At 51.5% G+C, this 22,933-nt stretch overlaps 1 protein-coding gene across 1 annotated transcript; it reads left to right on the top strand.

Moving 5' to 3' along the window:
- The first annotated feature begins 621 nt into the window (after positions 1 to 621).
- Positions 622 to 21,369, top strand: BSND (barttin CLCNK type accessory subunit beta). The gene is made up of 4 exons (XM_016919195.4): positions 622 to 3,129; positions 9,175 to 9,269; positions 11,181 to 11,456; positions 12,398 to 21,369. Exons 1-4 carry the CDS (start codon positions 2,953 to 2,955, stop codon positions 12,810 to 12,812), a joined length of 963 nt encoding a protein of 320 aa, XP_016774684.2. The 5' UTR covers positions 622 to 2,952; the 3' UTR covers positions 12,813 to 21,369.
- Positions 21,370 to 22,933: the final 1,564 nt, after the last annotated feature.

Genomic DNA, 22,933 nt, shown 5'->3' with positions numbered 1-22,933 from the left:
GCTTTGTGCACATTCGGGACCTCGCACGCATCGCAAAGCCATTACCGTATTGTGCCCCAGAAGGTGCCCCAGAAGTTAGGACTGAGCGCCATCCATCCCTGAAGCCCTGTGTGTACGAGTTCCTAACAGCTCAGTGTCCCCCACACAGTAGGGGCTCAACCAGAGACTGCCTGGGGACCTGGGTGGACTCCTAGCTCTACTGTCTGTTCCCAGGTTCTGCCACGTTGGGTCGCTCGCCTTGCCTGCGTGGACCTCGATGCTTACCTCTGTCAAATGGGCGTGCTCTTTCCCTCCCTGCCTCGGGGTGTCATGGGAGCCCGCTCGCAAGGATCCCGAAAGCTGGGGTTAGCGCGCCCTCTGCTGGACGATGAAAGACTCCGCGCGCTCTGCTCCCGCGTCCCCCAGGTGGCCCGGGAGAGGTGAAGTAAGGCGGGAGGGCGGGGGGACTACAGGAGAGGAGGGGGAGCTGCTGCACCCGAACATTTCCAGCGCACCCTACACACATGTCCTTACTTAATCCCTAGCCCGACTCTGTGGAAGAGCTTAGGTGAGACCCATTTTCCAGAGTTCCTACTTGCTACTGAATTTCTTACTCGTAGTTACCTTTTTTTTTTTTTTAAGAGGAGAAGCGACTCAGAGAGAAAAGGGGCGAAGAAGGCTGGGCCGTGTAGAGGAAAGAAAAGGCGCGAGAGGAGAAGACTGCCCGGGTGACCGCGAGGCCTCTGAGGAATGGCTGAAGACCAGATCCATCTACATGGGGCTGGGAGGGGAGGTCCGGTCACCGCTCAGCCGCCGACTCAGCCGAGGGAGACCTTGGCCAGCCCCTGCCACTGCGCGGGCTCGGTTTCCTCGCCTGTGAAACGGGGGCGATGACTCCCCTCCCCGCCGCGACTGCTCATCACCGGGTCCGAGCCCAGCCGCTGACCCCCGGGGAAGCGCCTTGCTCAGCGCCGGGCGGCGCACGAGGCCCTGCAGGACCGCGGCTGCGGAGACCGTTCCCGCCACCCGCCTGGGCTCCAGGGCCAGACGGGCTGAGGTCCCTCTGGGCCTCCGTCTCCTTTCCAGGGAGGGGCACTGGCTAGGTAACACGGGACTCGCCCTTTCCCTTCTCTGAGCCTGTAGTAGATGATGATAATAATGTTTCCCTGGAAGGTCCTGCTTTGTTAATAGTCACAGATTACAAAGTACTTGCCTTTTCCCACTCCCCTTATGTCCCTTCCCTGTACAAAACCTGGGAGGTGGCCTAATACCTATCCCCAATCTGCAGTTGACAAAACTCTAGCCCGGAGCAGAGCCACCTGCCTGAGCTCACCCTGAGAACCAGACCTGGACATGACCTGATAACTCAGCCCTTTCCTGCCCCTCAGCCATCGCTCAGCCAGGGCCCCTGAGCTCCCTCCAGGACCTCCTCTGCGAACTGTCAAGTGCACCTGGACTCTGAGGGCTGGCGATGGTGGGTGTGAGGAAGGAGAAACCCCTGTTGGAAAAAGGGCCTATGAGAAGGACGTCTAGTTAGAGGGGCAGCTGTGAGCACAGGTGTGGGGTTAGGGAACAAGGGCAGCCCTGCTGGCAGGAGGGGAGAAGGTGATGACCGCCAACAGGAAATCCCCAAGCCCAGCAAGTCAGGGAGCCCAGTGAAAGCCTTTTATCCTGCATCGGCGATTTAACCCCATGTAAACGCCAAGTGAACATTCTTTTGTAGAGACCGATGGTCCTCATTTTCCTGTAATCCTGTAAAGGAATCTGATTTCTTCCATCAGCCTGTCCCTAGGACTAAAATGCCTCATTAGTGTTATTCTTAGGAAGGCATCTTCCTAGATCAGGCTGCAAGGAAATGGAGGAAGTGACTGTCAGTCACTCACACCCTGCAGGGGCACTAATTCCGAGAGCCTTAGGGGTGGGTGGGGAGCAGTTCATTGAAAGCCCAACTGGGTGGTGCATAGCGTGTGAATGTGAAGGGGACGGAGGAACCCAAGGAGGCCAGGCCTAGAGACAGCACCAAATCTGGGAGGTACATTATTATTCCCATTTTACAGAGGAGGAAACTGAGGTAACCTGATCATGACCACACTGCCCCACAGTAGAGGAGCCAGAATCCAAACCCAGGCAGCCTGCCTTGCCACCAGAGCCACGCTTTTCACCCTCAAGCTGCAGTTAAGAAGTATCACGCCGTGGCTAGGCCCACGGCCTCTGGCTTCACATCCCACTAGCTCTGCCATCTTTAGCTGTGTGACCTTGGGCAAGTTACTTGTCTGTGCCCGAGGGTCCTCTGTAAAGTGGGGATAGTAGTAGCTGCTTCACTGGGTTCCCTTCAATGAGTTAATAGCTGTAACATGTTTAGAATGGTGCCCTGCACATAGTCACCAGCCAGTACATATGGGCCATTATTCCTGAACCCTGGATAGGCACATGTCCTTGAAGAGTGTAGAATTCTTCAGGATTCTGAAATGCCAGCCTGCGGGATCCTGGAATCCTCCAATAGCATTCTAACAGCTCTCGGCTGCAGAACTGTACCCTGTTTTCCAGAGCTGGAAGGTGTGAGGCTGCCTGTCCACCCAGCTCAACCCCACAGTAGGCAAATGAGGTGATGTCAAAGCCTTGGCTGGGGCCCAGCCCCGGTAACCTCCCACTCTCCCTCCCCTGTGTGCTCCCTAGCTCAGATTCACACACACACTCCAGGCCAGCCGGGCCCAGAGGGAAGGTGAGAGGGCAAGGAGTAAAGGTGGCTGGGTGGGTATGTGGGTCCATTGAAGCGAGCCGCCTCCAGCCCTGTTGAACTGGTGGGCCCAGGGACTGGAGCTGGATTGAAAGGGATCTTGCTCTCCCTTGAAGCCTCGAGTTGCAGCGATTTCAGTGTCTTCTCTCCCTGTGTAAGCCTGTCTGGGTGTTTAGGCTGAACTACAGCCACCCCCTCTCCCGGGGGTGTGCAGGCCAGGGACTGGCCAGGCAGCCATGGCTGACGAGAAGACCTTCCGGATCGGCTTCATTGTGCTGGGGCTTTTCCTGCTGGCGCTCGGTACATTCCTCATGAGCCATGATCGGCCCCAGGTCTACGGCACCTTCTATGCCATGGGCAGCGTCATGGTGATCGGGGGCATCATCTGGAGCATGTGCCAGTGCTACCCCAAGGTAGGTGGTAGTGGGGCTGGGTGGGGCCAGGTCAGCTGGGGCCAGGAGGGCTGGACACTGTGCCTGTATGCCATGCCTCACCCCCTATCCTTTAGTTGTCTTTTCATTCTTCTCATTTTGACTCGGTCTTCTCTCTGCTCTCCTGAGCGTCTGTCCCATTCATCCATCCATCCATCCATCCATCCCTTAGCCTAAAGGTTGATCAGAAGTCCCCTGGATCTGGAGCCCTGAGCCGGAAGCTATGATATAGACACAGCAAACACAACACACCATGTGCTTGAAACAAAAGCTAATGAGGGCTGACCCCCTGCCGGGCACTCCTGCGTTCAGGGTGCAGTTCAGCCCTCATCCTAAGCCTTTTGGTGCTTTCTGTAGTTCCACCTTCTGAGCCTTTCTGAGGTCCAGAAGGAGAGGCTGCACAGCTAACGAGCAAGGTTTGGAGCTCAGATGCGTGTGACTTACACGTCACCCTTCACCTTGGGTCTTCTACCTCTGGGTCCCAGAGCGACTGAGAGCTCCAGGGTAGGTCAGGTCTAACCTTGGTGGCATGCACTGGGCAGTATCCTTTAGAGTCTTCATGTATTCTCAGCCTTATGTGTAATTTAGTGATGGGAAGAGCACTGGTCTTGGAGTCCTGAGTTCTAGTTCAAGTCCTGTTCCAAACTCTCTATGACCTTTGTCTTTCTGAGCCTCATTTTTTTCATCTGCAAATGAGATCCCTGCCCCTATTTTCCACAGAGCTTCACAGGGTCATTATAAAGATCAGAGAAGAGATAAGATATAGGAATATTTTGTAAACTGTAAGGTGTTATTTATAGATGAAGGGCTACCACTGTTACCCATACTGATCCTCCCAACAGCTCTGTGGAATGGAAATGCCAGGAGTTGCAAAACTTCAATGCCTAGAGAGGCTGGGTGACTTCCAAGGTCACACAGCTGGTCAGGTACAGACCCAGGGAGAAAAGGAGGGAAATAGGGACTCTAACTTGGGCTCTGTCTCTTACTGCCTGGGAGACTTTGCTCAAGCCCCTTTCCTCTCTGAGCCTCAGTTTCCTCATTTGTACACTGTGTGAGTTAGGAGGAGGGGGTGGGAAAGGGGGTATATCTGGGGGCCCTGCTGGACCTAATATCTAGGGCTCCAGGTCCAGGCAGTCCTCAGCAACCCCCACACCTCCTCTCCTCCCACCTGGGTGGCTGTGCTCAGGGTTTCAGGGAAGGAGGGGGATGGCTCCCTGGGGCCTGGGCCGGCTCTCCCCAGCCCTGCCCCCTCCACGGGCCAACCCTGGGCTGTCATTCTGTTCAGTGCTGGAGCGGTCTGGGCTGGTTTGTAGTCATTTAGCAGGCAGTTTACAGTCAACTTGCCTCTGTCTGTGCAATTCCTTGAGCAGAGGTCACTGGGAGAAGTCCTTGGGGCCAAAGCCACTCATGTCACCACTGCTATCATAATCCTTCTCCCAGTGAGGAGGCTGGACCCTGGGGGACAGCAGAGGGATGGCAGAGGTGTGGAGAGGAGCATCCTTCCTGCCCCCGCTCTTAAATAGAGCTGGCTCTGGGATGGTTGGTAGGCTGATGGGAGTGACGGTAGAGGGGAGGGGAGGGGAGAAGGGAATATTGCTGGGTATTAATGAGTAACTGTTGATAGATTCATGGGTTCATGTGCTGTGGAGGCAGCGTGGTGGGCTGAAAATGGCACATGTTGTGGCAACCTCCAGGCCCAGATTCAAATCCCTGATCCTTCATGTCCCACTTCTGTGACCTTGGCAGAAAGAGTCCCTCCCCCTCAGCTCTGAGCCTTGTATGGCTGATTGGGAGAACACAGTGGGATCGTGTGTGTGTGTGTGTGTGTGTGTGTGTGTGTGTGTTGGGGGAGACCTGGCATCACACCTGCCATGGAACATATGTGAAGGCATTGTTCTTAGGATTGAGGATTGGTATTTGCAGCACTGGGAGGGCCTCTGCATGAGTGCAGGTGTGTGTGAGTGTGTGTTTCAGAGATGCAGGCTGGTAGAGCCAGCACAAATTGACTCCAATAAGGGAAGGGAGGAAAGCACCTTGTAAACCAGGGAGACACTCTAGAGGCGAAGCTCCCTGGATCCTGCTTGGTCTCATTGGTGCCTGGGCCAATGCTGCCTGCAGTGCTCCTGCCTGTCCTCCCCTCAGCCTCTTCCCCGTGGCTCTCTGTGCCAGACCTATGGAAAGTTTTGATAAATGGGGAGATATAAATATAAGGGAATAGAATTAGCTAATTAGGATATAGGGGTGAGGGGTAGCCAATACCAACATGCATTAAGCTGTCCATGTCTTTTAGGGGCTAGAGGTCTAGTGGGAGAGGCTATTTGCTGCCTGATGGGGAGGAAATAGGCTTCACAGAGAAGGTGAGCTGGGCTTTGTAGGTGAGATAAGAGTTCACCAAGCAGAGAAGATGGGGAAAGACATTCCAGGCAGAAGAGTAGCATGATCAAAGCAATGTGGTAAAAGAATAAGGCAAGTGGGCCATTGTGGCTACGAGAGGCAGAGGGGAGGAAGGTAAAGGTAGAGAGGGAGTGGGGCTCAACTCTTCAGGGCCTGGGATGCCATGGTAAGGAATTTGGAGCTTGTCCTTTAGTTAATGGGACATGACCAGCTTTGCAGTTTGAGAAAGACATCCAGAAGAAGGAAGGTCTGGGGGCAGCCATACCAGTGGGGAGGCTTCTTCTCTGGTCTTTGTGAGAGCTGACAGTCATCTGGAATAATGCAGAATTCAAACACAAAGCTGTAGGAACTAAGGTGACATTTACAGTTCACTTCACATAGAGTACCCGCTGTGGCTAGGCATAGCACCAGCACTTCCACCCAGGTTATCTTATTGAATTTCTGATGTAGACCTGGTCAGATTTGGTGGTCAGCTGGGCCTCAGGCATGAGAGAGGAGAAGGGATCAGGGCAAATCTAGTGGATGGGGCAGTTGGAGGTGCTGAGCCCATTAGTGAAGATGGGGCAGGGGAGCTGTGAGCAGGGAAAGGAGTGGCAGGGAGAGCAGGGTCTCTGCCCACGCATCCCCCATTCCTCACTCCTGCCTGCTGTGCTGGAGACCAGGACCAGGGTCCTGACTGGTGGCCTCCCTCTCTCTGGAGATTGCTCACTGTTCTGCCTAAACACAAATCTGACAGTGTACTCTCTTGCTGAGAGTCCTTCAGGACTCCCCATTGCTTCTGGAGAAAGGCTAAGCTTCTTAGTTTGGTGTTCTGGTGGTCTCCATGGTCTGATATCCCCTCTCCAGCTTCAACTCTGCCTGTCCCTCCTCATCAAAAAACTTGCATTTTAAGATGCCCCTTTCCTTCTCCAAGCTTTTCCTAAGGGTGGTGATGATGATATGATGGTGACAATAAGAGTGCAGTGGGGATAGTGAGGGTGAGAATGGTGATGGTGATGATGATGATGATGATGTTAGTGATGGTGCTGATAAGAATGATGATGGTAAAGATGGTGATTATGAGATGATGATGGTGAGGATGGTGATGGTGACAATGGTGATGATTATGGTGATTAGGAGATGGTGATGATGAGGATGGTGATGGTGAGAATGGTAATGGTGATAATGGTGATGATGATAATAGTGATAATGATGGTGAGGATGGTGATGGTGACAATGGTGATGATGATGATGATAGTGATGATGATGGTGATTAGGAGATGGTGATGATGAGGATGGTGATGGTGAGAATGGTAATGGTGATGATAATAGTGATGATGATAATAGTGATAATGATGGTAAGGATGGTGATGGTGACAATGGTGATGATGATGATGATGATGATAGTGATGATGATGGTGATTAGGAGATTGTGATGATGAGGATGGTGATGGTGAGAATGGTAATGGTGATGATAATAGTGATGATGATGGTGAGGATGGTGATGTGAAGATGGTGATGATGAGATTGGTGATAGAATGGTGATGGTAATGACGATGTTGATGGTAATGAAGATGTCAATGATGGTGATGTGATGATAATGATGGTAACGGTTATGATGATGGTGATGGTGATAATGATAATGGTGATGATGATGGTAATGGTCACGATGGTGATAGTGATGATGATAGTGGTGATAATGATGGTGATGTTGATAATTTTGGTGGTGATAATAGTTATGGTGATGATTGATGGTAATGAGGACGAGGATGATGACGATTATTATTATGATGATGATGGTGATGGTGATGATGATGGTGCTGACTGGGCCATGAGGTAATGAGGCAGAGGAAGAGGCAGCTTCTAGGAAGTACAGTACTAGCTGGGAAGTACAAAGCATCCTTAACGGGGGTGGAAGAAGCCCAGGCCCCTGCCTTATTTCTTTCCTTTTCTTTTTTGTTTTTAAGAGACAGGAGCTCAGTCTGTCACCTAGGCTGGAGTGCAGAGGCGCAATCATAGCTCACTGCAGCCTCGAACTCCTGGGATCAACCAATCCTCCTGCCTCAGTCTCCCAAGTAGCTGGGATGACAGGCTCACACCACCACATCCAGCTAAATTTGTTATTTAATTTTTTAATTTTTTTTGTAGAGACAGCGTCTTTCTTCATTGCCCAGGCGCTCTGTTTTATTTCTGGACATCTAGAGGAAGCTCACTCCTCATAGGAGTACAAAGGCCCCCTCCATCCATCATTCCCTTCTCCCCATCAGAATGGAGCTTTCCTAGTGCAGACAAGTGTCTTCTACTCACTTTGCTCTATGGGAAGGGGAATAGGGAAGTGCTATTTATGAATCTGGTATAATACAGTGGGGTCTCAACAAATATTTATTGGAAAAATTTTCAGCCAAGGAGAGCAAGACTCAGAGAAGTCAGACAACTGAATCATCAATAGCATCAAGTTATGATTTACTGAGTAGTTACTATGTGCTGGGGACCATGCTGAGGGATTCCCTATATATGATCTCATGAAGTTTTCACAGCAACCTCAGGAGACTGGCATAACTAGCCCCATTTTAAAAGCTCATGGTAAAATACATGTAACATAAAAGTTAGTGTCTTAAACATATTTAAGTGTACAGTACAGCTAAGTACATTCACATTGTTGTCCAACCAATTTCCAGAATGTTTTTTGTCTTGTAAAGCTAAAACTCTATACCCGTTAAATCACAATTCCCCATCATCCCACTCTCTAGCCCCTGGCAACCATCTTTCTTCTTTCTGGCTCTATGGATTTGACTATTCCAGGTGCCTCTCAGAAAAGTAGAATCATACAGTATTTGTCTTTCTGCTCAGCATAATGTCCTCGAGGTTCAGTGATGTTGTAGCATGTGTCAGAAGTTCCATCCTTAAGGCTGAATAGTATTTCATCATATGGATAGACTATATTTTGTTTATCCATTCATTCATCAATGGATACTTGGGTTGCATCTACCTCTTGGCTCTTGTGAATACTGCTGCTCTGAACATGGCTGTGCAAGTATCTCTTCGAGGGTAGCCCCATTATACAGAGGAGCACAGAGAGACTGCGAAGAGAGATGACCTACCTAGGGCCCACAGTGAGAATCTGGCAGAGGAGGGATCCTCACCCCATCTCCCAGATCCCACAGGCACAGCTCCTCTCCCTCACCCACTGCCTCCTTCATGATCTACCTCCGACTGCACCACGCAGTGCCCACCTAGGGCTGGACTTGCAGAGACCTCTTGATTCCTGAAAGTTCAGGGACAGGGACTGGCGGGCATAACTTCTCTGTCACCCACTGCAGCCCACGTGGCAAAAACACATGACAATGACTTGCTTTCCACTCATTCACCAAATATGGATGAAGCACCTACTATGTGCCAGGCTTGTGCTGGGCACTGGACGAAGACCCCTGGGAAATGACAAGATGTGAGCTCCTCAAGGACAGGGTTCTCTTTCACTCCCTGCTGCTCGTAGTGCCTGCGACAGTGTCTGCACACAGCAGATAATAAATGTTTGTAGAGTGAATGAAGAACCAGGAAGGGAGCAGGAGCGCAGAGGTCCATCCTCCCACTGAGGGGACAGTAGCCCCCCTACCCTGGTCAACTGCACAGAGGCTGTCTCTCCTTTGCTTGCAGATCACCTTCGTCCCTGCTGACTCTGACTTTCAAGGCATCCTCTCCCCAAAGGCCATGGGCCTGCTGGAGAATGGGCTTGCTGCTGAGATGAAGAGGTAGGTGCCAGGCCCTCTCGGGAGGGGAGGAGTAAGCCCCATAGGCCAGTCTCCCCTGACTGAGGAGAGTGAGAGGGAGGGCGGGAAGGCTGTTTGCCTTCTCACTTACTGAGAATGTATTATTAGAAATTATGGACTGTTTTCAACTCTCAATTCTGTGAGTTAGGCATTATTATTCCCATTGTACAGATGAGGAAACTGAGGCCCAGGGACTTTGTCTTGTCAGGGACGAGACAGTGTTTCGGTGAATACAAGATCTCCATGAAACAAATCATACAATGAAATAAATGTACTGTGAGAAATACAGTGCAATAGAGTCACAGGAGTAAGTACTTCTACTACTGACAAACAAGAGGCATGGTGGTGGCCAAGGCTCAGCCTCAGGGCCTTGCCGCCTACTCGCTGCCTGACTTCCAGCAAGCTACTGACCTCTCTTTGCCTCATCTGTAAAATGGGGATACTAATAGTACCTATCTCCTAGGGCTTCGGGGAGGGTTAAGTGAGATAATATATGCAGAGTGCTAAGAACAGAACCTGACACACAGTAGGTCTTCTATGAGCGTTTGTCATCATTAGTAAGTGCCTTCTGTGTGCCAGAGACTGAGTCAGGCACTGACTCCCTCAGTCCTCATAGAAACCCTGTGAGGTGGGGGTGTTAGGCTCTTTATACAGCTAGGAAGATTGAGGCTTAGAGAAGTGTAGTCACCAGCCCCAAACCTCATGGGGAGTCAGTGATGGAAGCCGGGCCTGCACTCAGCAGTGGTGGAGGCGGGGCCTGCACTCAGCAGTGGTGGAGGCGGGGCCTGCACTCAGCAGTGATGGAGGTGGGGCCTGAATTCAGGCCTGATCTGGCCACAAACTGCTTCCCTCCCTGGAGGTTTTGAGCCCTGGCTCCCATGGCACAGCCAAGAATGCTCCAGCCCTGGAGAGGCAGTGGGACCACCAACCCCCTGGGCTGTGACTCTGCACTCAGGAGGCCGGGCTTCAAGCCCAGAGTCTGTCGGCTGGGTCAGGGATGATCTCTGCTTTGCTTGGGGAAGGGGTTCATAATGGCGTTTTCTGCCCCTGGCACCCAAGGTGAACAACTGCCTCAGTGGGAAGGAAGGGGATAGACCCTGTGGGTATGGAGGCCAGCTGGAGCTCCGTCTCAGGGCCGGTTACTTGGGGTGGGCTCCTGTGATACAGTGGGGGCTCCGGCCACCCTGGGTTCTGAGCTCTTCCCAGTCACTTCCCGGCTGTGTGACCCTAGGCAAGGGGCCTAGTCTCTGAACCTTACTTTCCAGAGGGACTGTAGCACAGTCATAGAGAACATGATGTCTGGAGCTCCAGTACTATCACCTAGGGTCCATGTCACCCGGGTACAAGTCTGTTAGAGACTCTGTGCCTCAGTTTCTTCATAGTATCTCTTGTAATTATGGTGAGGGTTAGATGAGCCAACTAACAGAGCCTGGCGGGAAGGAGTTCCCCATTGCTGTAGACTGTCATTGCTGGGTATGTCCTCATCTGTAAACTGGGAATGAGAATTTCTGTCTCAAGGCATTTTTTAGAATAACGTTTAGAATAATGGGTTGATAAGCATTCAGCCTTTACCCACCATCTGGGACCCAGCAAACTCAATGTTAACAGGTCTTCATTTTGCAATTGCATCCTTGTGGTTAACTTTGGAGGCATCAGGTGAAAAGAACACTGGATAGAGAGTCAGACTTGGGGTCAGGCCTGAGCTTTGTCACTTAATTAACTCACCTTGCTGGGCCTCAGCCTCCTCATCCCTGAAACGGGCGCAGTAACATCCCCCAAAGGCTTCTTGTGAGGTGAGGGGAGACCACATACCCAAAGCAAACAGGGCCGGGGAGAACACTGGTGTTTGCTGAGTGACTCTTTGCCGCCTGCCTGTTCTCTCTCCCACTCCAGCCCCAGTCCCCAGCCGCCCTATGTAAGGCTGTGGGAGGAAGCCGCCTATGACCAGAGCATGCCTGACTTCAGCCACATCCAGATGAAAGTCATGAGCTACAGTGAGGACCGCCACTCCTTGCTGGCCCCTGAGATGGGGCAGCCGAAGCTGGGAACCAGTGATGGAGGAGAAGGTGGCCCTGGCGACGTTCAGGCCTGGATGGAGGCTGCCGTGGTCATCCACAAGGGCTCAGACGAGAGTGAAGGGGAAAGACGCCTAACTCAGAGCTGGCCCGGGTGAGTGCTTAGAGGGCAGGAGTGGGGCTTCTGCCCAGTTCAAGGGTTAAAAAGGAGAGGAGTGGGGGGCCGCCGAGGGGTGGGTGGGGACACTGGGAGTAAGGAGAGGGCAGTGGAGGGTGTGGGACACCCTGAGATGTGGCAGATGTGGCAGACAAATGAGTATGGGCTTGGGAGTCAGGCCTCAGTTCAAACCCCAGCTCCTGTGCTGTGTAGCTGTGGTAGGTTCCTTACTTTCCCTAGCCTCAGTTTCCCCACACAGGGATGATCATTCCTACTACCCAGGAATGTTGAGGGTTGGGACAGTGCATTTAAGTACCTGGCATACAGTAGGCCCTTGATGTCTCTGAATGCTTGTCGTGAGTAGCAGGGGGCCAGGAGCCAGAGGACCCGAGTTCAAATTTGGGTCTGCTGCTGACCTGCTCTGTGACCTTGGGCAAGGCCCTCCCCACTCCACTCCCATCCCTGTCTGTTTGTGAACTGAGCTCCTTATTCATCCATGTATTTATTCATTCCATCCACATTACTGAGCACCAACTCCCTGCCCAGGCTTCACTGGAATCTACCCCTGAGGAGCTCTGAGTCCAATGAGGGAGGCAAAGACACCCGGGGACACCTCAGTGTAACTGGGCCTATGAGCAACAGAGGAGAACCCTGAATAATTGGAGAAGTAGATGAGTGACCTGGTTCAGATAATAGCATAGTAATAGCCCTATTTCATGAGCACCTTCTATGTGCCAGGCACTGTGCAAAGTGCCTTGCACATATTATCTGCTGTAAACCTAAGAAAGAACTGCAGGAGTGAATTCTGTTATTGGGAAGAAACTGAGGCCCGGGAAGGTGGATTATCCTACCCTAGGTCTTGCAGCTAGCGGCTGGAATGTGGACCCAGGCATTCTGACTCAGAGATACCCTTGCCCTTGTGGTCTTTGTCCCTGCAGCCCCCTGGCCTGTCCCCAGGGCCCTGCCCCCTTGGCTTCCTTCCAAGATGACCTGGACATGGACTCCAGTGAAGGCAGCAGCCCCAGTGCATCTCCACATGACAGGGAGGAAGCTTGTTCCCCACAACAGGAACCTCAGGGCTGCAGGTGCCCGCTGGACCGCTTCCAAGACTTTGCCCTGATTGATGCCCCAACGTTGGAGGATGAGCCCCAAGAGGGGCAGCAGTGGGAAATAGCCCTGCCCAACAACTGGCAGCAGTACCCAAGGACAAAGGTGGAGGAGAAGGAGGCTTCGGACACAGGTGGGGAGGAACCTGAGAAGGAAGAGGAAGACCTGTACTATGGGCTGCCAGATGGCCCCGGGGACCCCCTCCCGGACAAGGAACTGGGTTTTGAGCCTGACATCCAAGGCTGAGATGGTTATGCTCCGTAGCTTCTAGTCTGGAACTGCTGCTGACCCCTGTGTGACATCACAGAGCCTCAGTTTCCCTATCTGCAAAATGGGATGATATGGAGGTTCAATGAGATGGTGGCATTTTGAGAATAGTAAAGAAATACACAGGGAGGGGATGATGACTATTAGTAGACTGTTGTTTTTCCAATAGTTAGTGGTCTTTGGCCAACCTTTGAAGGCAAAATATGATTTGTTGAGGTTTGCAGCAGCTGAAGCCCTCAAAAGCATTTTCCACCTTCCCCCAAAGCTGACCTCTGAGAGGAACCTTCCTTGGTGCTCCCTCTGGGCCCCTGATCCTTTGTGAAGGCCTGTCAGGTTTCCCATTCCTATTGTGTCTTATAGTCCACTTGGTAGATGGCGTGATCCGTCTTTACACAGAGGGAGCCTCATCTCCTCCTGGGCCACATTCCTCCTGCAGCTCCCATCGCTCCTTGGCCAGGACCCAAAACCTTCTGTGACTGACCCCTGCTAACCTCATTCTCTCTGCTCCTCCAATTCCAAGCCTAGCCCCACTGCCCATCTTGCGGCTCACACTCTTGCCCAAGCTGTTCTCCACCAGGATGCCCTTGGCTCCCTTTTCAGCTTGGCAAATTCGTGCTCACCCTTCAAACCCCTACACAGATGACCTCCCTTGGAAAGGTTTTCCTGATGTCGCTGCCTCCTGGAATCAGGCGGTCTTGCTTCTCTGCGCTGCCTTTGGGACCTGTATATTTGTCAGCGTGGCATGGCTGCCTGCCTCCCGTTGAAGGGCTGCATCTTGACTTTACTCACCTTGAGATCGCCTGTGCCCAGATGGGCCTTTGGCCTGGCCCAGAATCGGTGGTCATCAAGGGTGTACAGAACTCACCAGGACCCAGGAACCTGTTGCAGATAAAATCACTCTCCCCCACGTTCCCAACTTTTAGACTCACAGCCCTCTTATTTCCCAGCATTCAAACTTCTAAATGGCCTGTATGTATTCACAAAGCAGGCAAAAAGCCCCCGGAGGAACACCACCCCCACCCCTGCCTCTGGAATACATTTGCTTTGACTTGGAATTGTAGGTGAAATTCATCTTCCTGGCCTACTTCGGTTTGAATCAGTTGGCTAGCCAGGTGCGGTGGCTCATGCCTGTAATCTGAGCATTTTGGGAGGCTAAGGTGGGTGGATCACTTGAGGCCAGGAGTTGGAGAGCAGCCTGGGCAACATAGCGAAACCCTATCTCTACTAAAACTACAAAAATTAGCTGGGCATGGTGGTGCACGCCTGTAGTCTCAGCTACTTGGGAGGCTGAGCTGGAGGATTGCTTAAGCACAGGAGATGGAAGTTGCAGTGAGCCGAGATCGCACCGCTGCACTCCGGCCTGGGTGACAGAGTGAGACCCTGCCTCAAAACAAAACAATTGGAATTGGATGGCATTTAGTGAGCATCTACTATATGCCAGATATTGAGCTGTGATCTCTAGGGGTAAAGAGACATGAACTACTGACACCGTCCTTGCCTTCAGAGGGCTCACAATCTAGTGAGCTTGATTTCTGTGAGTGCAGAGCAGAAGCTGAGGTGGGAACAGAGAAGTAAAAAATGGACACACCAGAGGCAGAAGAGTGACAGCCTCCCAGCTGTTTGGGGCAGTTGAGTATGGCGGGGAAATAGCTCAAGCGGTCTTTGCAGCCCCTGAAGACATCACTGTACCCTATTGAACCATCTCAGGGTGAAGCTATTGTTACGCTGATCCCTGCAACGCTTGCCTGTGCCCCAGCCCAGGATCCTGGCAGCTGCAGAGAAAATGGCAGTAACACTACCTCAAACCAGGACCACGCCCTCAGAGCCTGTACCCTGGGCCACCTGGGAGTCGGAGACCTTCACCTGGGCTATGGGGTTCTGGGTTGAGGCTGGGGTTCCCGGCCTAGGGGAGGGCTTCGGGTTGAGGCCGAGGGTCCTGGCCTAGGGAAGGAGATGCCCCTGTGTGCTGGGTTACAAGGTCATGGCCCTGGGAACACACTTCCTTTTCTTTCTGGGTCATTTCTGCCTCTGCAGTGAAGGATGCCACAGGGTACACCCTCTCTGCTGTCATGACTCAGGACAGGAGTTCCTGGTCACAGCTGAGTCTTCGGATGAGGTGAGGGGTAGCATGCTCCTGTGCTCTGTTGCCTAAGGCAGGGCAGCCTACAACCCACGTTGAAACAGCGTCAGCACTAAGGGCTAAAATAAAACTACTTTCAACATTTAAAGGGGTCATCTTCATTCACCTGCAAATTCTTTTCTTTAAAACCACCCCTTCCCTCGGGGCAGGATACGTGAGGCCTTACGCCTGACAGGCACCACAGGCCCTCTTCCGGAAGTAAGCCCTCACTGCAGTGGCATGACCATGGGGTGTGCTGTGTGGTGCTGAATCTCAGGAGTGATTCCCCACACCCCTGAACCACCACCGCAGTGGCTTTAGACTTAAACAAGAGCCTCTGGTTGCTGGGCCTGCCAGCAGGAAGATGGTAACCCTGTTCTAGAGTTAGCATCTGCAGGGGGCTTGGGGTAGTGGAGTGAGATGGTGAGACCCAGGCTTGGTCTCCCTGGCTCTTGCTGCATGATGGGGAGACCACACACCTGATCTGCCCAGGAAGGTCCCGGTTGACACCGACTGCCTCTGCTAAGTTATTAGGAGGCCCCTTTCACTCTCAAAGATACCTCATTTGGATGATACAATGTTACTTTACCTACTCTGTGACCTTTGACAAGTCTGGTTGCCTCTGTAGCCCTCAGCTTTCTCATGTGCAAATGACAGATGAAGTGCGCGTATCTTGGAATCTTGGAAGTGATGGGGGTGTTTGATGGGACCTATCTTGTCAATGCCCTGCAGCCAAAGACCACAGGGAGCACACCTCACCTGTGGTTAACAAGCTGGGTTTCTCCTTGCAGTAAGGGGGAATGAACACCACAGCGAACCAGGGGGAGTCTCTGAAAGAGGTATTAGAAAGGACTTGTTACTGGATTTGGGCCAGTGCTCGGTGGCTTGGCGAGGGTTTAAGAAGCAGGCCTTTGCTCTGAACCGGCTGCTGTCAGGAGGCAGGGCTCATTCTATGACTGGGTGTCTTCTTCAACCTTATCTAGGATAAAATAAAATCATAAAACACTGTGCTTCATGCCCCTGGCCTTGCCAACTTGCAGTCCCCTCTAAGAGCACCAGAGCCTCTGGGGCACCCCCTCTCCACTGGGAGAGGGGCAAGGTGCTGGTGAAGGTCCTGGGGAGAAGGCTGGGAGGCTCTGAAAGGGTCAGGAGGGGCCTTCTGGGGTGGCAAAGCCTGGGATTCTAGCGTTCAGCTCCAGGCTCCAGGTGTGTGTGCCAGGGTGAAAATTCCTGCTCTTGGTCACTCTCCTGTCAGGTTGGAGGGACTCTGGAAGTTTCCACCCTCTGGGGAGGGAAAGGCCCTGGAGGGATGGCCCCTGCCCTTAACTGGAAAGGGTGGGCAAGGGAAGGCAGGGGGCCCAGGGGCAGGGAACCTGGGCTCTGCCGACCGCTTGCCATGACCTTGGGTACATCACAGCCCTCCCTGGGCTCCTCTATTCTCTGTAAAATTGGGTGAGGGTGGGCAAGATTCCACTTCTGCTCCCAGTCCCTGAGCACTGTGTGCCTGTCACCATGCAAGACACCGTCACCCCTATTACCCTATCTAGTCCGTGAAACAGCCCTGGGGGACTGATCTGTCGACCCCACATTGCAAATGTTTGTTATAAATCCCAGACTCCAGAATCAGAAAGACCTGGTTTTACCTTCAGCCTCAGCCAGTTCCTTGCTGTGTGGCCTTGGACAAGTCACAGCCCCTCTCTGAGCCTCAATGTCCACATTTATGCAGTGGGGAGGATAATACCTCCCTCTTGGGCTTTTGCGGAGAAGAACTGGGTGTAATGCCTCAGGCACATTTAGGTGCTTAGACAGTGGTGGTCTTCTTCCCTCTCTGGGTCTCTTCCCTCATTTATGCATCAGGGAGCCACTGTCCTGCCTATAAATAAAACAATAGGTGAGTGCATTCACCAGGAGGAAGATGCATGTAAAAGCTTCTTGCAAGGGGTAAAGAAAGTCTGTGTGCCCAGTGCTGAGAGGCAGGTGAGCCAACAGCAAGTGCAGGGACTAAGGTGTATAAAATGCTTCCTGTGGGGCAGGAGGGGAGCAGCATGCTGAGTGAGAGAGGCAGCACCCTGGAAGCTTGGAGGAGGAGCAGGATTGCTTGTGCTGTCAGACAGGTGTCAAACAGGGTTCCACGCAGCTGCTGAGTGTCAGGTGCTTCCCATAAATCATTTCATTGAATTTAATCTTTCCATCTGCCCTGAGAGATGGGTATTACCAGGGGAGAAACTGAGATTCAAACTTAGGTCCTCTGAGCCTGTGCTCTTCCCACGATGCCACCTGGTCCACATGTCATAAGACTCAACAATGCACCTGTTGTGCTGTGCACACTTTTCTTCATTTCATCCTCGCAGCTTGCAAGGTTGGTGTATTGTCCCCATTTTATTTTTATGTATTTATTTATTTATTTTGAGATGGAGTGTTGCGCTTGTTGCCCAGGCTAGAGTGCAATGGCGCGATCTCAGCTTGCTGCAACCTCCACCTCCCGGGTTCAAGTGATTCTCCTGCCTCAGCCTCCCAAGTAGCTAGGATTACAGGCGCCTGCCACCACACCCAGCTAATTTTGTATTTTTAATAGAGATGAGGTTTCATCATGTTGGCCAGGCTGGTCTTGTACCCCTGACCTCAGATGATCTACCCGCCTCAGCCTCCCAAAGTGCTGGGATTACAGGTGTGAGTCACCGCACCCAGCTGTCCCCATTTTATAGATGAGGAACTGAGGCTCAGAGAAGCTGAATAATTTGCCCATCCTTGCAGAGAAGAGCTAAATGGAGGAGAGGAGGTAGAGCTGCAGGGCTTTCTGTTCCTGCCAGGAATCATCCAGTAGCCCCAGGCCATTCTGACCCTAGTGGGACAGGAGAAAAATCAGTATCAATAAGTCAGGCAGCAAGGTTCCACTGAGCATGTCCCTGTGCCTTTCACTGTGCTAGTGTGGAGGGAGACACCCCCCTGCAACATCTTCCATGACTGCCTATTGCCCACAAGATAAAATTCAGATTCCTCAGGCTGGCATTTGAGGCCTTCATGATCTGGCCCCAACTGCCCCATCCAGCTGAATCATCTGCCATGTGCTCCCGTGCAGCAGCCCCGACATCCTCACCTTTCCAGCCACTCTGCCTTGGCTCATGCTGTTCCCTCCACCCAGGTGCCCTTCATCCCCTTCTCTGTCATCCCTCAAACCCTACCTGTTCCCTGGAGCCTGAATTAGCCCTGCTCTCCCCTCCCAGGGTGGAATCCATCTCCACTGCACCCTCTCCTCCGAATCCCTCCTAAACTGTGTGCCCCGCTCTGTCCCCAGCACTTCTGAATGACTAGCTGTGTGAGTACCAGTCTCCCCACATGGACTGGGAGGTCCTTCAAGGATAGGGGCCTCTTCCCCCTCATATTTCTATCCCCAGGACTTAGCAAAAGCAAGGAACAGTAGTGCTGGTGGAACAGAATTGAACCGAACCGGGTGCCCACTCTGAAGGCTCATGGCCCAGGGGCATGGACTACTGGCCCAGGGTTGAGGAGCACCAGCTTTGGAGTAAACAGCGCTGGGTTTGAGACTAGGCTTCCCTACTGGCCAGCTCTGTGACTTTGGCCAGGAGACTTAGCCTCTCTGGCCCTCAATTTCCTTATTAATAAATTGAGGTTAGTGATATCGACCCAATAGGCATGTTGTGACGATTGGATGAGATCATGCATATTGAGTGTAGTATGTGCCTGGCACCTGGTGAGCCCCCAGTAAAGTCAGTTATCATTGTTAGTGTTGCCTGCAGAGATGATGTTACAATGTGTAGACATCAGGTGCCCATGTGCACCTGGGACGTTCAAGCCTACAAGCACTGTGTCATCCAAGCACATGTATAATTCGAGCTTTGTATCATCAGTGCTTCCAAGTGCCTGTCAATGGACCCAGCTGGGCTGGTGGCATCAGACTCTCCTGGGAAACTTAAAAAATCTAGTGTCCTAGAATCATCCTCAGAAAAGTCTGGGATGGCCTGGATTTTGCATAAGCAAGCCCGGTGATTCTTAAGTGCTGAAGGGCTTAGTTGTTTGTTTTTCTTAAATGAGTTCTCAAACATTGGATAGGTGGTAGGCAACCCAGAGGAGGTGGGAGTTGCAAGCCAGGACTTAAAACAGTAGAATGAAGGGGTGAGGGTATCTCAGGCCGAGGGCATGGCATAGGCAAAGCCTTGGGGGAGGAAAGGAGGAAGAAGGAGACTGTCCTGGCTGGAGTGGTGGAGGACAGGGTCAGAGAGGGAGGCCGCAGCTTGGCCATGGGGCTTCTTGAATTCCTGCCACGGAGCTCAGATTTATTCTGATGGGCAAGGGGGATTCATTGATGGTTCTTGAGCAGAGGAGTGACCTGAAAGAAACGTTCAGGTCATATACTGTCTAACAGATACAAAAGGGAAAGGTGGCACGTATTGGTGGCAAGAAGGCTGGTTTGTGCCCTGCGGCAGGGATTTCGTTCTCAACCTGCCCTGTGAAAGGTTTTTTCCACTCATGTCACTGGGTGGATGCCAGGTCAGGACTGAAGCTTGCAGAGCCGGTGTCCTGGATTCCTCCTTGCTGACCACAAATCCAGCAGAGCAGGGCAGGGAACCCTGTGGCAGAGGCTGTTGCTTCCCGCCAAGACACCAGGGCCCTGGCCAAGGCAGTGCTCAGTTCACAGATGACCCAGGACAAGGGCAAATGAGGGCCCCAGTGACTCAGGAAGTCCCCAGGTCAGAAAATGGGCCCCACTGGTGATTCTGCAGATAGTCCCTGCACATCCCGGAGAAGAGCAGACACGGTGTGGTGGGTAGGTGGATGAGACCAGGCTTTGGGGATCAGATCAGCAAGGCTGGCGGTAAGGAGGGCTAGATTTTATCTAGTCATGTGTTCATTCATTTGTTCACTTATTCATTTATTCTAACCACAAACACTATGCACCTGCTTTGTGCCACCCCCTGTGCTAGGTACTGGGGGAAGAGACATGCATCTGACCCATGCTTGTCTTGGGGGAACCTCTACTACCCCGGGCTAACTGCAGAGTGAACAGTGACAGGTCAGTGCTGAGCAGAGGGAAGCACGGTGGGGATCTGACCCCACCTGGAGAGTCGGCAGGAGCTTCTCAGAGAGGAACTCCCACCAAGCTATGTCCTGAAGGATTCGCTAGGGAAGAACAGGGAGGGAGAACAGCTTGGGCGAAGCCTCCAGCCCTGAGCCACCCCACCACGTTCCAGGATTGACTTGGGGTAGATGTGAACTGAGCTTAGAATAGGAGCGGAGGGTGGCTGGAGAGGACATGGGTGAGTGAGTGACTGGGGACTGGACCAGGGCGGGCTGTGGATGTTGCCCTGGAGCACATGGGAGGCCCCAGTGATGGACAAGGACACAGCTACAGTTTCCATGGAAGGAGGGCTTGGCAGTGCTCAGAGCTGCCCAAAGAATGGGTAGGAACATGTCTGAAAGAGGTTACAGTTCCTAACGGAGAGAGAGAGACAGACGGAGAGAGACAGACAGAGAGAGAGAAGTAGAAATCAGACAGGAAAAGAAAGGGAATTCATCCACTGGAAATATCTGTGATCCCACAAAAGAAACAAATGAAAACATGGTTAACCTCAGGGGAATGCAAATTAAAACAAAAAGCTATGTTTCACCCATAACACTGGCATCATTTTGTAAAGATGATATAATAAAGATAATAATAGGTGGAGCTGGCAGAATGTGGAGGAACAGAGCTCTTTCTGACGTTGCTGATGTGAATGGGAGTGGTGGCAGCTTTTCTGTGAGTGCCTTCACAGGGGGCTGCCCTTGATTCAGCAATTCCACATGTAGGAATTGCTCATTTATTCTAGTTTTGTTGTTGTTGTTGTTGTTTGTTTGTTTGTTGTTTTGAGACAAGGTCTTGCCGTGTTGCTTAGGCTGGTCTCAAACTTCTGGATCAAGTGATCCTCTGGCCTCAACCTCCTGAGTAGCTGGGATTACAGGAGCACACCACAGTGCCTGGCTTTATCCTGATAATTTACCCTAAGGAAGAAATCAGACAACTGTGCTAGACTATACTTACAGAAGGCAGTTTATCATAGCGTTGATCATGGTAGATGAAATGTGGAAAGAATCTCAATGTTCAGCAACAGGAGACTGGCTAAGACATCATGCCACAGCTATGCAAGGGACAGATACACGGCCATTCAAAACAGTGACCCTCCTGATTGAATCAAATCCCCTATCACCACTCTCACAGCACCACAGGTCTCTCTCCTTTGTAGCATTTATTACCATCATAATTTTACATTTCTTTGTGAATTTCTTTGATGAATTTCTATCTCCTTCATTGGATGCTAAGCTCTGTGAAGGCAAGGACTCTATTATGTTCATTATTGTGCCCTCAGTGCTTAGTTAAGTTCCTGGAACACAGTATCCTCTCAATAAATTGTAGTTAAATGAGTGAGTGAGTAAGTCTATATTTTTTGATGTGGACAGATTTTGTAATGTATAATTAAGAGAAAGAGAGCAGATTATAAAACAGCATGCATGCTGTAGTAGACATTGTTAATTCCTTCCTTCCTTGATTTTGTTTGTGAGTGAGGACCACATCCCCACTTTCAGTCAATGAATTGTGATTGGTCCAAAGCCAATCATGACAATCCTTTTCTCTGCTGCTGGAGGTGGTCCTGAGATCGAGTTCTGGCCAGTGAGACCTAAAGAGAAATCTGTTGGGGGTCACTTTCTGAAGTTTTTGCTTTTATAATAAAAATGCAGAAGTGACTGCCTTTGCTGGCATTGAAAACAGATGTAGTGGCTGGAGCTGCAGCGGCTGTCTTGCAGTCATGAGGGAAATTCCAAGAGATTCACAGAGATGCTGGACCTAACATTGTTGAACCAGTGAACCACGGCCAGCCACCATAGGTAGTCTAGCTAGGAAGAAAAATGAATCTCTGGTTGTTAAATAATTATACATGCAGATTAATGCCCTCACAATAGATACAGAGTATGATCCCATATATATATATGTATATCCATATATGCAAATATGAATAGAAAATTAAAGTGATTATATCTGGGTGGTAGGATTCTCATTGATATTTTTTATTTTATGAAGTTTTTCCAATCAGCATGTAAATAATAACCAGAAAAAGAACTTTTTACATTCAGAAAATAAGCAATCATGCTAACTGTAATTTTTTTTTTTTTTTGAGATGGGACCCTCACTCTGTTGCTCAGGCTGGAGTGCAGTGGGGCAATCTCAGCTCACTGCAACCTCCAGCTCCTGAGTTCAAGTAATTCTTCCACCTCAGCCTCCTGAGTAGCTGGGATTATGGGTGCCTACCACCACACCCGGCTAATTTTGTGTGTTTTTTTTTTAGTAGAGATGGGGTTTCATCATCTTGGCCAGGCTGCTCTCAAACTCCTGGCCTCAGGTGATCCTCCTGCCTTGGCCTCCCAAAGTACTGGGATTACAGGCATGAGTCACGGTGCCTGGCCTAATTCTACTTTAAAAAATAAACAAAATGTTAGGCCCCCACTAATCACATCCATGAGATAAGTGAATTTGAAGGAAGCTAGATGACCACCTGTGGCCATCCTGGAGCATGGATTCAAGCACCAGTGGGAGGCTGGACTTGACCTACAAAGATTCCCCTCCAAAACAAGTGTGATTCCAACCTTCTGAGGGAGGCAGGCAGGCATCACAGCCCCAGGGAAATGGATGGAAACCTGAGGCTCTGTGAGGAGAGGTTATGTCCCTCAGTTCCCACAAGGACACATCTGTCCTCACGTGGGATTAGGCCCCCAGGCCTCCGCTGGCCAGCTTGCCAGGCGGATTCTCAACAGCACCAGGGCTATGACAAGGAGGAAGGGGGGAAGCCTGGTCCTGCAGCCTCGGGAAGCTGGGGCAGCGGCTGTGGGAAGCCGGGGCAGCTGTGGGATCTGCAGGTGGTGTGATGTCCCGTGGCACCTGTGTTGGCTATAAATACATATTTTCAGAAAGCTGAGTGGGACCATCTCTTCC

Source organism: Pan troglodytes, chromosome 1 (genome assembly GCF_028858775.2).
Source record: "Pan troglodytes isolate AG18354 chromosome 1, NHGRI_mPanTro3-v2.0_pri, whole genome shotgun sequence".
Classification (NCBI taxonomy): domain Eukaryota; kingdom Metazoa; phylum Chordata; class Mammalia; order Primates; family Hominidae; genus Pan; species Pan troglodytes.
Note: the sequence above shows the minus strand (reverse complement) of the source record. Positions and strands in the feature narration are given on the sequence as shown.

Excerpts from the sequence above, each read along its gene's own strand:
- BSND (XM_016919195.4), top strand. The coding sequence starts at position 2,953 with ATGGCTGACGAGAAGACCTTCCGGATCGGCTTCATTGTGCTGGGGCTT. Across the intron at positions 3,130-9,174 it reads TGTGCCAGTGCTACCCCAAG|ATCACCTTCGTCCCTGCTGA; the intron begins GTAGGTGGTAGT and ends CTTTGCTTGCAG. Across the intron at positions 11,457-12,397 it reads CTAACTCAGAGCTGGCCCGG|CCCCCTGGCCTGTCCCCAGG; the intron begins GTGAGTGCTTAG and ends TTGTCCCTGCAG.